At 36.1% G+C, this 16,124-nt stretch overlaps 1 protein-coding gene across 1 annotated transcript in view; it reads right to left on the bottom strand.

Moving 5' to 3' along the window:
* Positions 1 to 6,298: 6,298 nt before the first annotated feature.
* The window catches only part of LOC124367306 (HEAT repeat-containing protein 6), a 40,175-nt gene continuing 30,349 nt past the window's right edge, over positions 6,299 to 16,124 (bottom strand). The window contains exons 13-17 of the mRNA XM_046824032.1: positions 13,168 to 13,240; positions 11,572 to 11,715; positions 10,692 to 10,769; positions 8,580 to 8,795; positions 6,299 to 6,870 (exon numbers count right to left, since the gene is read on the bottom strand). Of these exons, the coding sequence (XP_046679988.1) occupies positions 6,616 to 6,870; positions 8,580 to 8,795; positions 10,692 to 10,769; positions 11,572 to 11,715; positions 13,168 to 13,240 (766 nt within the window). The 3' untranslated portion in view covers positions 6,299 to 6,615. The remainder of the gene's footprint in view (positions 6,871 to 8,579; positions 8,796 to 10,691; positions 10,770 to 11,571; positions 11,716 to 13,167; positions 13,241 to 16,124) is intronic.

Raw genomic sequence — 16,124 nt, 5'->3', positions numbered from 1 at the left:
TTTGGTCTCGTCATTGCCACACAGCATGACGAGAGCCCCCCTTTCCAGGAAGCACATCTTAAACTGCAGGCACACACCCCCCCCCCCCGCTGAAAGTATCTCGTCAAGGATGCGCCCCCGCAGCTCCACGGCCTCCTCTTCATCCGATAAGCGTCTTTATGGAAAGCTCTCAGAGACCAAGGCAAGCTTGTATCCCGTCAGAACTTCCCTGAAAGTGTCTCCCACTCCCTCCTCCGTTGAGGGATTGGTATTTGTGCCTGCTCGCTCTGCTTGCTCAGGAGGTGCGGTCGGGCGCCTCTTCGGCAGGGGCTTTTTCCGCCGAATAACCGCCCGAGCGCCCTCTCTTCCCACTCGGAGTAGAGTCAGCGCCTGCAGTTTCCCCCGGTGCTGACTCCCTCTGCTTTCTCAATTTCTTCCTTTCATTAGCTGACATCTTGCCCGTTTGCCTCCTCCATTCACTGTTCGGAAGCCAGGTGCCATCAGCTTTCTTTTGCTCCACCGCCCACCGCTTGCGCAATTTAAAATGGAGCTTGCGGCCGAGGTTGTAATCCAGTTCACATGCTTCAGAGTCTGTGTCCATGGATTCTACCTTCGCACCTGAACCACCAACTGCTGAGTCATCTTCGGTGGTAGTTGTGCATGAGGAACAGGCAGAGACATCCAAAGCCAGGTTGCCGGATGCAACTGCCAGATCAAGATCTGTTGGGTTTGTTTTTTATCTGTATTAGACTCCATAAAGGTCCCACGAGTACCGAGGAAGTAAAAACGTCCGCCCAGTCAGAGCCCCGCATGACCAGGTAAGGCTATTTACGCTTGGGAGGGCGCCCAACCCCCAAGTGTTCCGTTCGCGACGCACAACCCCTGCGCCATGCACCCCTTAGGCACGGGTCACTTCACATTGTAGGATTGGAGGCCCCCAGTCAAATCGAATTTCTGTGATGCGATTCCGGGCAGACCAGCCGAGGCTGGTCATACCCGCCTGCGCGGCGCCGAGGGCCGTCACCGCGCAGAGTGCACACTCGGGGCACTAGCCTAGATCCTGGGATTCTGTTAGTAGCAGGGCCACCTCATGCAGGACGCTAGATAAGCGTTTATCCGAGCCGAACCATTGGTTGGATTCGAATCCCCCTTCGGTCTTGAGCGGCGCCTTGGTGGTGTCACCCCTGGAGAGGTACTTTCCCAGTTCATTAGGGGATCACCCGAGATCAGACCATCTCCTAGACCCCAAGGAATCACAACCACCATGTTGTGTGTCAACTTCACTTACTTTCAAATATGTATTTAATAAAAAAAAACCTATAACTTTAAGAGAGATCTAAATTAAATCTGCATGCTTGGACACATCTAATAAATTACACAAATAAATACACCTACTGTTTTTGTTCCAGACTTATGCGTGTCACAACGCTCTGGTATGAATGATTTGTTTATTTTAACCTAGTTTGTAATTATGTGTTAGGTTAGTTATTTACCTGAAGAAGAGATCAGATTGCAGATCTCGAAACGTAGTGTTACTGATTTGTTGTATCACTGAACGATGGCAAATGTCCAGAAAAATCCTGTTTCCTTCCATCGTCAAAAATAAAGTTCCTAAATCTTCGTCAAAAATAAACTTCAAACAAAGAATTGCCTAATTTGTTGTATTCTATACTGCAGAACCTCCATTCATCGCGTTATTTGTTTACCCAATATTCAATTGCACGTTTCTTGTAATTCTTGTACATCCTGATGTATATTAATTATACAATCGAAGACCACTTTTTCGTTTGAACACCTGTTTTCTTAATTACACACATCCAAGCTCTTTTCATTAAACAAAAAGCGGTTACTATTACATTTGCAAAAGTCTTATGACGGCTTCGCGGGATGGCTCACCTCGGTTAATTTTTCTTATCGACAAAAACTATACAATACAGTTAACTAGCTTTAAGCCAGATAATATAAACCATCACAGCCCCTACTATGGGTAAATTCATCAAAAACTTCAATCAGTCCACATCCTTTGCGTCTATGCTATCCTTCGTGAGTATTTTTCAGCATCCTGATCCACCATCTTGGATCTACCAGCGTTGTGAACAATCATCCAATTTGAAGACGACAGACGTCTTGAGTTCCCATAAGGCTTAAAATACACAAATCACTCTTATGATCTTTTACTGCTAGGCTGGGCTCTAAACCCGATCAACTTTTTCACTCCGATTCTACAACTGTAACTTGAAACATTACCACAATAATTTATGTTAACTCAGTCTAGTAGCTACCCGATATAACCTGTGTATCAAAAATGTTTCAAGAAGACACGTCAATCTAAAAGATCAAAAATTTTGAAATGTTATAACGACTACTTTAGCCATTTTTAAATATCTAGCAAATTTGTGGACTGTTCCTGGCTAAATAACAATTTAGCGGAATACTTCAGTGTCATGACTATACAAAACATGCATCAAACTTAAGCCAGGATCTTTCTATATGTTGTAAAAAATATTTTTAGAAAATTATATTTTTACTATAATAAAAGCATACATGTTTCACATTCTGTCAATGATACTATGAATTTTAAAATATATGAATTTCCAAATAATATTAATACCTTTACTTTGACTCCAACAACATTAAAATTAAAAGAGTAGTTTTTTATATTAAATTTTTTCTCTTAATTAGAGCTTTTCTTTGGTTTGAAGTTTGTTTTTGATAACGGAAGGACTGTGAAGAACAAAAATGCATTAGGTTATTTATTTACCTGAAGAAGAGATCAGATTACAGATCTCGAAACGTAGCGTTACTGATTTTTTTATCACTGAATGAAGGCAAATTAGAGCTTTACAAACCAAAAAAAGGACATAAGTATTAATGCTAGGTCATAGATTAAAAATTACCTATTTCAGTACTGAATCCCTAGACATCATTGATGTACAGCTGATGTATTGTCATGTCATGTTTGTGTCACGATAATAAAAAATATGAATTTATAACAGATATGAACATTTTATTTTAATTTTATATGCAACTCTAGTCTGGCAATTTTGCCACTATTTTTGATGAAATACAGTACAATAAAACATAAAAAATATTACAGGAAGAAAATTAGTACATGTTTTACATAAACATGTAGTGACAATTAATTACCTTAATTTTTGGTGTAGAGAAATATTTTTTTACCAAAACCTAGTTCTTTCAGGCTCCTTTTTATATGCATCTGATTAAGAACAGCTCATTTTTTGAGACCATCAAAGTTAAAAATAGAGACCGTTTTTGAGTGAAGCTCTGTGTCTGTCAGGCAGGTGGACAGTTTGGCAAATAAGATAAGCAATCTTATCTCTGTTTAGATAAAGCTCTATAACCTACCATAGGGGCCATCATGCCCTCAGATGTCTTTCTCTACTCCACAACCATTAGGTATCTGTCTGTATAGATACAACCATTACACTCATCACTTTTTTTATTTAATTAAAGTCATCATATTCGTGACTTACATTATTGAATAAAAATGTACATGCCAAAGGTACATACTAAATAAAATAAATACTTGAGGAATGTAAAAAACTGCCTGATTACCTCAAATGCATCAAACATTTCTCATCAAAATTTTTAGAATGCTTAAAAATTGGCTTTTACAAGTTAAAGATTTGGAACAATATGTTGCCATTGAGTCCTAGACTGATATTTACTATCTTTGGTTCAAGTAGAGTATCTCATAAATAATATTTAATTTTTCTTTTTCTTTTTTGATGTGCACTTCACATTTTTAAGTTATTTTGTATTATTTGATTAATCCTATTACATTATTATATAACGGATAACACTTTTTGTTTAGCTAGGACTGTTAAAGTAGTGTATAAATTATCAATTTTGTATAATAACTTCCATTTTGAGCGATGATATATTTTTTTTAAACGTAATGTTCATATATCAGAACCTCAAATCAGGCTTAGCCTTTTTGAGGCCCTAAATTTCCTCATCTACCTGAAAAAAATGTGTGAATTATAGTGATAATCTTTTAGTTTTTATTATATGTTGTATTCTTCAGTTTTAAAGAAATATTAATGATATTATTAACATAAACTTTTAATGATATTGTTAAAAATTTATGTTAATATTTCTTATAAATAGACGATTCTGGACATTTAGTATAGACATTGTTACAGTAATGTACAAAATCCAATGTTTATATATTAAGACTCTCATCTTTTTACTGTGTTGGAGTGAGAAAATAAATTCTTTTTTTTCCTATGTTTTAGCAAACCCTTTGTAATTTGGCATTTTAGTTTCTCATCATTCAGGACAGAGGACAATAATTTTATAAATGTATGATTTATTTTCTCAAACAGTATTTTGTTATTTATGAAAGGGCGACTGAATTGAATTAATACCAACACTATGTTAAATATTTTATTATTAAAATATATTACAAATCCTAATTTGGAATAAAATAGAATTACATAATTTACAAAATTGAGTTAACAACAATAAAAGTACATTTGAGTAATAAATAATTTTTTTTTAGTATACATTAGCATGCAGTATTAACAAAATAATTATACATAATTAATATTTGATGCTCAAAAAATAACAATTAAAATTAAGGCAACTTAAATATTTGTTTATAATCTAAGTAAACTAAACTATCCAAGACTTTGCTATGCTTCATTAATATCAGGTTGTAATTATTTAATAATATGTGAATACTTAATTACATAAAAATAATGATAGAATGTTAATCTTTGACAATGGTCAAATATAATATATTATGTAAATATTTTAAAACAATCTAAGCACGTTTATTAGTAAAGTACAAGCAAGGTAAATGTATATACAATAAATAAATGTTCTTGGTTAACCCTCGTAAATAAACTATTATCACAGAAACTTGCGTGAACCTCAAGGGTACTGTAGCCTAAGGTGCGGTTTGTGTCAAAATACTAAAATCAATACATAACCTACAAGCTACTAATGGCTGTGTTGTTGGCTTCTAAATGCGTTATTATAACATGTCCAATTTGACAACACTAGACCTAACACAATGATAAACTTGTTGAAAATATTATGTTAGTATTAAGTATTTAAAGAGAGTAAATATAAAGTTAATAAGATATCCAGTGATGGTATGAATATATAAGGCAGGAATATACGTTTTGAGGTCCTTGGTCTGGTACTGCCCCAGTCAGGAATTGATTGCGGCATATTATGGGCTAATTCACTCTCACCTTTCCTATGGAGTGGTGTTGTGGGGGGTCTGTACAGGCAATAATTTCTTGAAAGTGTTCAAATTAAAAAAAACAAAAAAACTATTAGTATTATCGTAAAGTTGAATTTCAGATAGTTGTGCAGGACAGCATTCAAAAATTGGCAACTGCTGACTTTGCCCAGTCTCTACATTTTAGGCACATCTTTGTTCTGTTTGTCTAAATGTGCCCTAACCAGAGCACGTGACATAACCAGGGCACACAGGTATGAGACTCGAGGCAGAGATAACTACTGTACTGAAAGACACAGAACGGTGGTTTATGAACACTTGTCGTCACAGGCAGGTTTTCATTTCATCAACAGATTGCCAAATTCTATGAAAAACACCAAACGCCCAAGGCGTCTAAAGCTCGTTAGAAGCGCTTTCTGGTGTCAAATGCATTCTATAGCATTGATGAGTTTCTGGTGTTTAACTGGGAGACCACCCAATTCGATGAATTATGACGGTTGCCATACAATGTGCAATTGTTACGAGCAATTAAGGATTTGATTTGATTTTTATTTGAATAACTGTAACGCTATTATAGGCTAAATTTGTAATATCGTTCATTAAGATTTCATACAAACTGTGACTATTACTCCTACACGTTCAAACCCTGAATAGTGAATTTCTATATTCAATTTATTCATTATCCTTCATCCTGCGTAACTGTGTCGTGGTCATAGTTGAATGGAGGGGTGGCGAGTCGGCGGGGAAGGGATGAAGCGGTGGCGGGATATGACAAGGCCCGACCGAATATTTTTCCGGTGCCAACCAAAGCTGAGTACGGCCCTGAAGATAACTATGTGTGACAACGGAGTAACACAGATTACAAAAATCTTTTTCTAGAGATGTTCAGTCTTTTTTTATAATTTCTTAAGAATTTAAATCATATGAACAATGACTTTGTTACTTTAAGACTTGCCTACATATCCGGCATGGTATAAGATTGTACTTTTCAGCAAACTAACTAGTAAAATTGTATTAATTTTTCAGTACAATTGTCAATTACTAACATTAATAAAGAAAACATGATGCAATCCTAATAAAATCAAAGCAAGATGAAAATATTCTGTGGGAACGTTTGTTAACGAACTGGATCTAGCATATATATTTGTAAAAAAAGTATTCCGCAAAATTATTTTTAGTACTGGACCATACAATACTGAAATAGGTTAATGTTTCACAGGAATAAGTCGTATTCTTGAAAATTATAACTAAATAATTCTAAGTAGCTTCCAAGTTATATACTAATTACTCATCAGCACACGCTGCAGTTGAATTACAAAGCCACGACTTATAAAACTGAACTTTCCTTGAAATGCACGAGATATGCTTCTAAAAATAACCTCAGCTCAACTTAATCGACTTATGCACTACAGAACGTGACTTTAAATATCGAAAGTGAACACATCCGAGAGGATGGTGACCGAGTTACGCTGAGTCACTGTCAGCTGCTGCTCTCTCAGAAGTGCCAGGCTGGCTGCCGCTCTCAGCACCGCATCAGCACGCTCTGGCACCGTACTGTTGAGGAAGCGAGATACGTGCTGCTGCAGCGTATCTACGTGGTAGACCGCTACCTCGTACAGTGCAGACAGATCAGCCAACTCCACCAATGACGTAAGGTGGCACAGTGTCAGGCACAGCTGCAGGCAGACGTAACGGTCAGCTGATCATATAATACAACAAGGACCTAAAGATTCTACCTAAACACCAAATTTTACCAACTAAATGAACTTAAAGTTTGCAAACGTTTAACAATGTAACATAATCTGTTCAGATCCATAAAAAATGTTATCAACATTTGAGAATTTATCTTTTTAAAACAATACTAGAGAAAGAAAAAATCAAAACAAACAAATTTGTACTGATCACATGAAAGTTAATCATATGACACCTTTAGGTAAATTTACCAAAATATGTGATGACCGGCTGTTTGTGCATGAGTACACGATCTGCAGCAATTTGCTCACATCTTATATAAACCGGTATACAAACGATACAAATTCAATAAACACATTTTTCAACACATGTAGACTATTACAAGGAAATGATTTTTTTGAAATTGTTATTCTTCTGCCACTACAACACATACGACTAACTAGACATATTGAAGGGCAAACAGAATTGCAAATAAAAAATAATACAGTAAATATACTGCTGTTAGCAAATTGCTCACGTCGATCAAAAACGACACTCCGCCATCACATGCGTGTTAGCAAAATGTCCAAGCATTAACTAATTGATCAATTAGTAACAGACCGAAGATCACTGTAGACTAGTGATGGGAGAATCAAATAGTATTCGAATACATCCTGGATATTCACATATTCAAATACCTCAAAATGAATTTGAATACCTTTTAAATGAATACAATTTCTCTGGAAGAATAAAATTCAAACCCACAGTATTCATTCGTTTGGACTAATAGTATTCAAAGAAGGTATTCAGTAGCTGCATTCATACTCATATACAAGTATTCATCTGAGGGTTTTAGATTAATATAAATGTATATGTATATCTGGACTATGAAAAGAATAATTAGGGGAGATTCATAATTTGGAATAAGTTTATAAAAATTTTCAAACTTGACAAAATGTATAATTGTACAAATATTGAATTAATAAAGAAATTTGTAAACAATAAAGACAAAAATGAATGTTTATTTCATGTTATTGTGTAAAAACAAAATATGATTCAGGTTTATGGCTTCAATCTATTCCTACGATCATCGGTGACAAAACCTGCAGTAGAAACGAATGTTTCAGACGGGACTGAAGTAGCAGGTAAAGAAAGATATTTTTTCTGAAGTTCATATATCATGGGTATGACATGTTTGTATGAGGCACAAAAAGGTAAAGGATTCCCCCCTCTCCTTTTTGGCAGGGCAATCCCAAATAACCAAGAAACAATGGATTACGAGAAGGAAGTACGAGTAAGAAAGGTACTTATCTCTTAGAAATACTCAATGCAGATAAAGTATTTGAATACACCATATTCAATTCTTTTAAGTATTCGATTCTTTCATCACCACTGTAGACTGGTTATACCCAAAATCAGACAGTTGGATAGGGTATGAGAATAACATGGATACTCCACACTTACTTTTCCAAAACAGATATTACCAACTAAAATCTGTCTGCGGTACTTTGCGGTAGGGATGTGAACGATGAGTCAATGGTAAAATCCAGAATATCTCAATAAAAATTTAAATTATATATTGTATTATTTCCAAACTCCTTTTCAAATCATCATCCCAATTTAGATTTGGATACTTAGATACCTACATTTAGATACTTTAATACCTATTCAAGTAAAAAATAAATTTGTAATCTTATTAAACTCAAAAACAAACCTGCTCTAAAAGGCCATCCTGATGTTTCACCTCTCTGAAGTCCGACATGTTGAGGGCGTTGTCCAACCCATCCAGAACTGCCTTCCACACAGCTAGGTAATGCGCACCGTAGTACCTGCGCAGAGGCACGCAGGCCAGCGCTGCACACGCATTGGTGCGCACCTTGAAGTTGGAACTTCGCACCACGAGAGAGCACAAGGTCGGTAGCACCACGTCCTGTAAAATGGGTATTTCTTCAGTTGTTTGTAACACGAGTTGATACGGAAATGCCTGTAAAGTACATGAAGTTGAAGATGAAGATCGTACGGATATTTTTGATGTACCGATTTTCAGTGTAACAGGAAAATTACATGGGAATCTTTAACCCTAGTAGTGGCAGTCGTTTTACTTGTTAATGTCAGGACGTTTTTGTGTGTTATAAGAAATTTTTCTTTTTATTTAAAAAATACATATATATTATGACAGTAATTATGGTGTATTATACATTGTTTTTTTTTTTCAGAAAAGAGTGGAGAATAACATTCTGTTCAGATAACTTGAATTTATAATAAGTTTATTTTTGTTATATATATATAACAAGACGGCCCCGGGGGAGACCAAAAGTGAGATGGTGGAACCAGGTGGAGGCTGATATGGAGAAGATGGGCGCTTCAGAGGAAGATGCAGAGGACCGTTCAAGATGAAGGAGCTTTGTTGGTGCGGCTAAATATCACCTCCGATATAAATGGCCCTGGGAGTAAGAGTAAGTAAGAGTATATATATATATATATATATAATTTATCTAAAGTTTTAGATTTTTTTACATTAACTGCGTGGGACCACGGTTTGAAAATATTTTTATTCCTAGAACTTTGAAACTTCAAGATAGCCAAAAGTTGTAAAATATTATGTAGTTTTTAAAAATATATAGGTTTTTAAGAATATTTACAATGAAACTAAAAATATGTTTGAAAATTTTAAAACGTGCCTAAAACCAACTGAATAAAACAGCAACTTATCAATTTGAAATTTAGTACCAAAAAACGTAATTGTTTTGAGCCATAGTAAAAAGAAACTTATTAAAAAGAAAGAATAGAGTAACAAAATTATATTTACAGTGATAAAATAAATCAATAGTTAGTGTGTTTATTGATTGTAATGGTCCTATGTCTGACTTGGGTTAAAACAAAACTACGATATGCGTCTAAATTTTGTAAACAAATATATTACTGTTCGTAGTATTTACTAAAACTACTAACATAAGAACATTACAGGATCGTAATAAACATGTTTTATGCAATAATCAATCAATATTTACAGTTAACGAATGTAATAAATGAACAAAATAACCACTACAGTCTACAACTGTGCCGGGCTATAACAACAGAGTTGAGAATAAATTCGACTTTATAAACAGCTGATTGCGTCATCCGACCACCCGCTACGACTATTAAAAACAATGTTTGCAGACAGGGCAGTTTCTGATGTTTGCAATGGTGCCCAAATCACGTTGATACGACGAGTTTACGTACTATAATAAGTTTAACAGTGATGCCATGACTAATTGACGAGTAATCGTCGATTGTCAACCACCGCAGGACTGTCACCAACGAATAGATCCAAAGGTGAACTTAGTCTGCCATCGCTAAATCGGCCGTTCTGCTCCAAACCCCCAAAAAAATAGACCCCAAAAGGTGAACTACCTGAACGCTTTTTAATGTGTTAGCTCAAGCGGTGGTTTTAACATAAAATACTTTAGTTGCAGTATTTAAATCCAGTGCTTTGTTTAAAGGTTATTTTTGAATCCAGTGCTTCCAATGGCATGGATCATAATTTGCTAACTTCCATGCATGCTTACTCTTGGTTACCTGAATAGAGAGTAAGGTACTAGTTCCTTTGATGGTCACCCTTGAGCTTTTTTGTACCACTGAATTATTAGACATAAAGTAAATTATCATAAAAGTTTTTATCATTTCAAAAGACCCATCATCGTGACCAACATTCAACAAGAAATAAATTAGGATATCTAAATACAATAGTGGTTTAAACGTACAGTGGCAAAGAGAACTTTTAAGTCTTAACTTGCCACTTAATACAAAGATATTCTCTCTTCTATTTTTAGATATTACTCACCTGCCAAGAACAAGAGGCTTCGTGGATGGCTTCATTCTTCAACAAGCTTCCCAGGGCATAACAGGCATTCCAGCTTACCTTCATGAACAAGCAATGAAGATTTTTTAAATTACGTTGATGCAATTCTTATTCATTAGGCTTTAATAACTACTTTGGAATCGTTTTTTAATATGTAAACAAATTAAACATTAACTCATTGATAACACTGCAGTGACTTAATACAAGGATGTATTATAACTGCTTTAGCACTCATGTACATTAACATAGCTGGAGCCACAAGATATTTTCAAGAATGTACTAAATTGCTCTGTAAATAATAGAAACACAAGACCACTTGACCACAAAATAGAAGTGTAATACTGTGGCCATGCCATCTGAAAGTGGATTAAAGTGGACCATATCTATCGCAATAATTATAAATCTCTGTTGTTTATTCTCAGATTAAATTCAAAAATATCACAACTGGAGGCTTTTGAGATTTATTAAGGGCATAAATATATTTTAATTATCCAGTATAGAGATTTCTCTATCTTAAAGTAAAGAACGAAAACATTCTACAATATTTTCAGTAAATTCAGCTAAACATAACAGCCACAGCGTGCTCTGAATGGGTGGTCTCTGTTTAATCAAGTAAGTACCTAAATTTCTTTCTAACATTTCATTTTTGTAGTATTGAAATGAAAAATCACCTGTCACAGCAATTATAATCGTAAACCATAATTCAGGTGGCCCATCTGAAAATCAGGACTGGATCTGCCCTTGACTCACTTACTCGTGTGTCAATATAACTTTTGACTCCCCCACTACTCTCGCCACACAAAAATGGCCACTGTGTTTACTTTTCGGACAGCACTTATGCTTCACCCCCAATGACACTTACCTTCATGATGTTGGAGGCCGAGGCATTCTTCACCAGCACCTCACTGGCCTGCAAGGGCACATCCTTGTATTCTGGCCTACACAAGTGTCTTTCCCTCAACAGGCCCAACAAGTTTCCCAGCGCTCTTACACCATTCGCTCTCATCTGGAAACCCAAGATCGAAAAATGAGCGATTTTCAACCACACAATTAACTTTATAATACAATATACATAGTAATACTCTTAACATGTTTACTGAGGCATGGTTCACCGATGACTCATGGTACACTTTTAGTCGAGAACCCTACCGGATTTCACCAAACCTACTCTATTTTTCGGATGGTATATTTTTAACAATTTTTTACCAATTTAATTTAGGATTGAAGTGGCGTAAAGTATATTTTTACAATGATGTGTATAATTCCATTTGAGTCATGGATGACTCACATAGTTATTTCTCATATGCTGCATGAGTCACTCGTGACTCAGACATACACAGTTGTATCCCTTGCTCGTGCCAATTTCAGCTGCTGTCATTGCCTGCTACGTTATTACATCAGCCTCTAAGCTACAAAGTAAATCTGTGTGTTTTTCATGTTTTGGAGCTTTATTCAATAATTCAATATTGATCTAACTGAATATAAATAGTGTGCAGCATGACTCACAGGTGACTTATGACAGTTAATAGTAAACACCGTACACAGTGACTGTTAAGTTCGGAGATACAAAGAGAATCGGTTCGGAGGCAAAAATGTAACATGAAGAAAGAAATACACCAAAAATTAAGATTGAGAATAATTACATCCAAGGATGGAAGGACAGGTGAGACATGAGGTATAAAGGGTGCATTTGAGGATGGATGCCAACTCACCGATGTTGATCTTGGTTCTTGCCTCGCTTCATCCGAGGGGGGAACTTCCAGCTCGGCCAGGGCCTCAAGGGCTGCAGTGGGATGCACGGAAGAACAAGTCACTTTCACTGAGAATCTTCACTGGCATCGGGGTAGGAACAAGTTTAGAGAGGAATAATCACGAGAACAAAGGGGTAAGCGACCGCAACCGAACCATTTCTCCAGAACGGTTCCTAAGTGAATGTTCGGGCATTTAAGGGATGCTCCTGGACGACAGACAGACAGACAAACTTGTGGGAACACACAATGTGTTGACCAATGAGAGATTGCGGTTAAATCGGACGATAGGTACAACGTTGGATAATCTCACCAGTATTGATTTTGGCATAGGAATGCCCTAAACTATTTTAAAGATAACTAGGAGTCTTCTACTGAATATTAAAAACTAAAACCTACTCTACTGGATATATTGTAAATATTAAACAGTGACGATCCCTAATACAACACAATCTGGTGGTTTTGCTAATTTCACCTAGAGCGCTCTAGCGTTGACTTACACTAATTAATCAGATACCAAAGTTCACCATCTTCATGTGTCACCAGTGAAACATATCACACTGAGTCACCAAGGTGATCGGTCACCGGTGACTAAAGCAACGATATGAGAAAGATCGCCAAATGTAGCAGTGAACAGTTAAACACAAAACAAAGAATTAATTCTTGGAATTTTTTAAAAACCTAAAGTCCACACCTTATTTTTGACATACCTTGACCTTCCCCTGTGCCACTTCTATGCTTGTCCTGATGAGCTGGATCGGTGAGATTATCTCTTCTCCCTGTCTGAAACCAAAACAGGGTTTTAATGTTAAATGTTTAATATGTATGCATTGTAATTATTATTGTTGTAATTGTTATTGTCACCTTTTATGCTTTTTTTAAACTTATCTGGCTCACAACTTTTTGTATTTTAATATTTGTAATTAATTCAATTTAATTTTTATTGTTATAATAACTGTTTATACAAGCCTTAATTACTTTTTTTAACCTGTCTATATTACAAATTTTATTAATTTAATTTAGTTTTAACAACTGTTTTATTTAGAAGCCAACTTTTTAAAAACTGATTTATTCTGACTTTCAATAAAAAACGGTGGATGTCTTACACCAATAGACCACCATGCTGACTTAACCACCGTTTTTGACTTAAACAGACTGCCAAAGTTTTCAATAAAAAACAGTGCTATTTTTTATACACCAGACCACTACACTGACGCCTGAATATGTCAAAAAAGAATATCCAAACACCCAAATACCCATGTGGTGTATGCAGTATTGGGGTAAAATACTCTGGAATCCGCTGTACTGGGTCCTGTGACAAATGGTACCATGGGGGTGTATTAATATAACTGAGAAGCGACTTAAAAAAATGACCGAGGATGAAGTACATAACTGGACGTGTAACTCATGTAACACTATAGTGGATCCACAAAACAGTTCCCTCCCTGAAATAAACCGTTGAAGCCTTAGGGGAATCACAGCAAATCCCCATGTTAAAAACACCTAGAACACCGAGATATCAAAGCAAGGTTCTATTTGAAGGACCCCATAAACAAAGACTATAGCCCTAGAATGTGCCCAAATGATATGAATGAAAATCCATACCAAAAATTCAAGATCTTAAATAATCAAGAAAATGATGACCTGGAAGCCTCTCTTACCCTGGCTTGCAGAGGCAGGAAATGCCCTACTCTCTGAAAAACTACACTCTTAAGCAGGATCTTTCAAGAGTGAACATGGAGAACACCGAGCTTAGAGCAAGGATTTTTGACTTGGAAAAGAAAATTCAACCAGCCTATGACGAACAAATAGCAAATCTAGAGAACGAAAAGGAGCATATTCTACAAAGAAATGAAACACTACAAAACATGTTTCACGAGATGGAGAAGCAAATAGGAAAAGAAAAAGAAATGCAAGAACAACTAACTAGGGCTTTTGAAGAACATGACAAAGAAAAAAGAAGAGTTAATTAGGTCACTTGAAAAAAAAGATTAAAAACCTACTGCACGAAAACTAATTCCAAGGCTAGTGAAACTGCAAGCAACCCCCTCGAAGAGAATGAAACAATACTAAAAAAACTCTGAAACTCAAACGTGCACAAGTGAGCCATATGCTATGAACACAAACTCTTACCTTCTCACACAGCTAAACAGAACTGAAAGTACGCCAAAAAAAAAATGGAAAAGCTGATTGAAACCATACAACACCAAAACCAAGACGGATCCTCAAACTTAACGGAAAACTTTAGCATAGCTGCACCGACATGCTCAACAGCAGAGGCATGTTTCCAAGGAAAAAACAAAATAAGAATAAAAAACACTCCAATAAAGCACCAAACCAAACATAAAACAGATAATAGGAAAAATATATTTAGTGTGTCACTGCAAGTAGCCAAATTTAGGTTAAACCCAGAACCAAACACAGCATCTGTTACAACAGAAACCTACACACTGGAAAATTCAACAAAAAAGCTACCTCCATACTCAGCTCAACAACTCAAACCAAAAGAATCTCTCGAGGACTTCTACAACAGAAACATCAACAAACTTATTAAACCCCAAAATGAAGCTAAACGACCACTAGCCCTAAATCAACCAGAAAATAAAATGGCCTCAGACAACGCACACACAACACAAAGCTCAACTCCCACACTGCCAGTTCTAGAAAAAACTAGTCAATTACCCAGCTCTCAAGAAAATCAACATTTTTTATTACCAACTCAAAAGAAGAAATTTCGCAACAGGACCTTCCTAAACTCAACATTAAAACTAACTCCAAAAAGGTACTATCTCCGCTGAAAAATTGCCCATCAAAATATAAATTGCCTGCAAAATAAAATAGAAATGCTTTCCCACTTCCTTTGTGAACAAAACCCAGACATAATATTAATAACTGAACATGGACTTTCCAAAGAAAACCTGGAAAACACCTGCATACCTGGCTACTCCCTTATTGGTGGTTTTTGCAGAAAAACTAACAAAAAAGGAGGAGTGGCGGCTTATGTAAAACTACACCTCCAAGAATCTGTAAGACTCCTACGCACAAGTGATGACACCTCTGAACTTGTTCTGTGAAGCAGTTTCTAACTGAAATAAAAATTAAAACGGAAGTCTTGCTGCTTCTGGGGGTTTACAGACCACCTCATGCCAATCTGGACATTGCAATTGACATCCTTGCAGATATTATCAACCAACCTCACCAAACAAATAAACACATACTACTAATGGGTGATATAAATGTTAATAACCTCCAAACAAACAACGAGAATAACAAACTGCTAGAGTTCCTCTCATTCTTCAATATAACAAGGCAACAACTTCCACCAACCCGAGTAACGCACCTAACATCAACATCAATAGATTGGATATGTACGAAACATGGAAAAAAACAGGCTACATACATCAGTCGTGACAACTGGGCTCTCGGACCATACCGCACAGCTGGCAGAAATTAACTTAAATAAAAGCTCCATTAAAAAGACCAAAAGAAACAAAGAGAATATTCAATTCAACTACCACTGAACTCTTCAAATCATTGTCAGCAGTCAAGACTGGGAAAAAGTTCTCCTGGCCAAGGACATCAATTCAACCTACAGCCTTTTTCAAAATGCAATCCAAACCCACCTCAACACAGCCTGTCCTCTCACCAAATCAGTACAGAAACGCCG

This window comes from Homalodisca vitripennis, chromosome 8 (genome assembly GCF_021130785.1).
Source record: "Homalodisca vitripennis isolate AUS2020 chromosome 8, UT_GWSS_2.1, whole genome shotgun sequence".
NCBI lineage: Eukaryota > Metazoa > Arthropoda > Insecta > Hemiptera > Cicadellidae > Homalodisca > Homalodisca vitripennis.
Note: the sequence above shows the minus strand (reverse complement) of the source record. Positions and strands in the feature narration are given on the sequence as shown.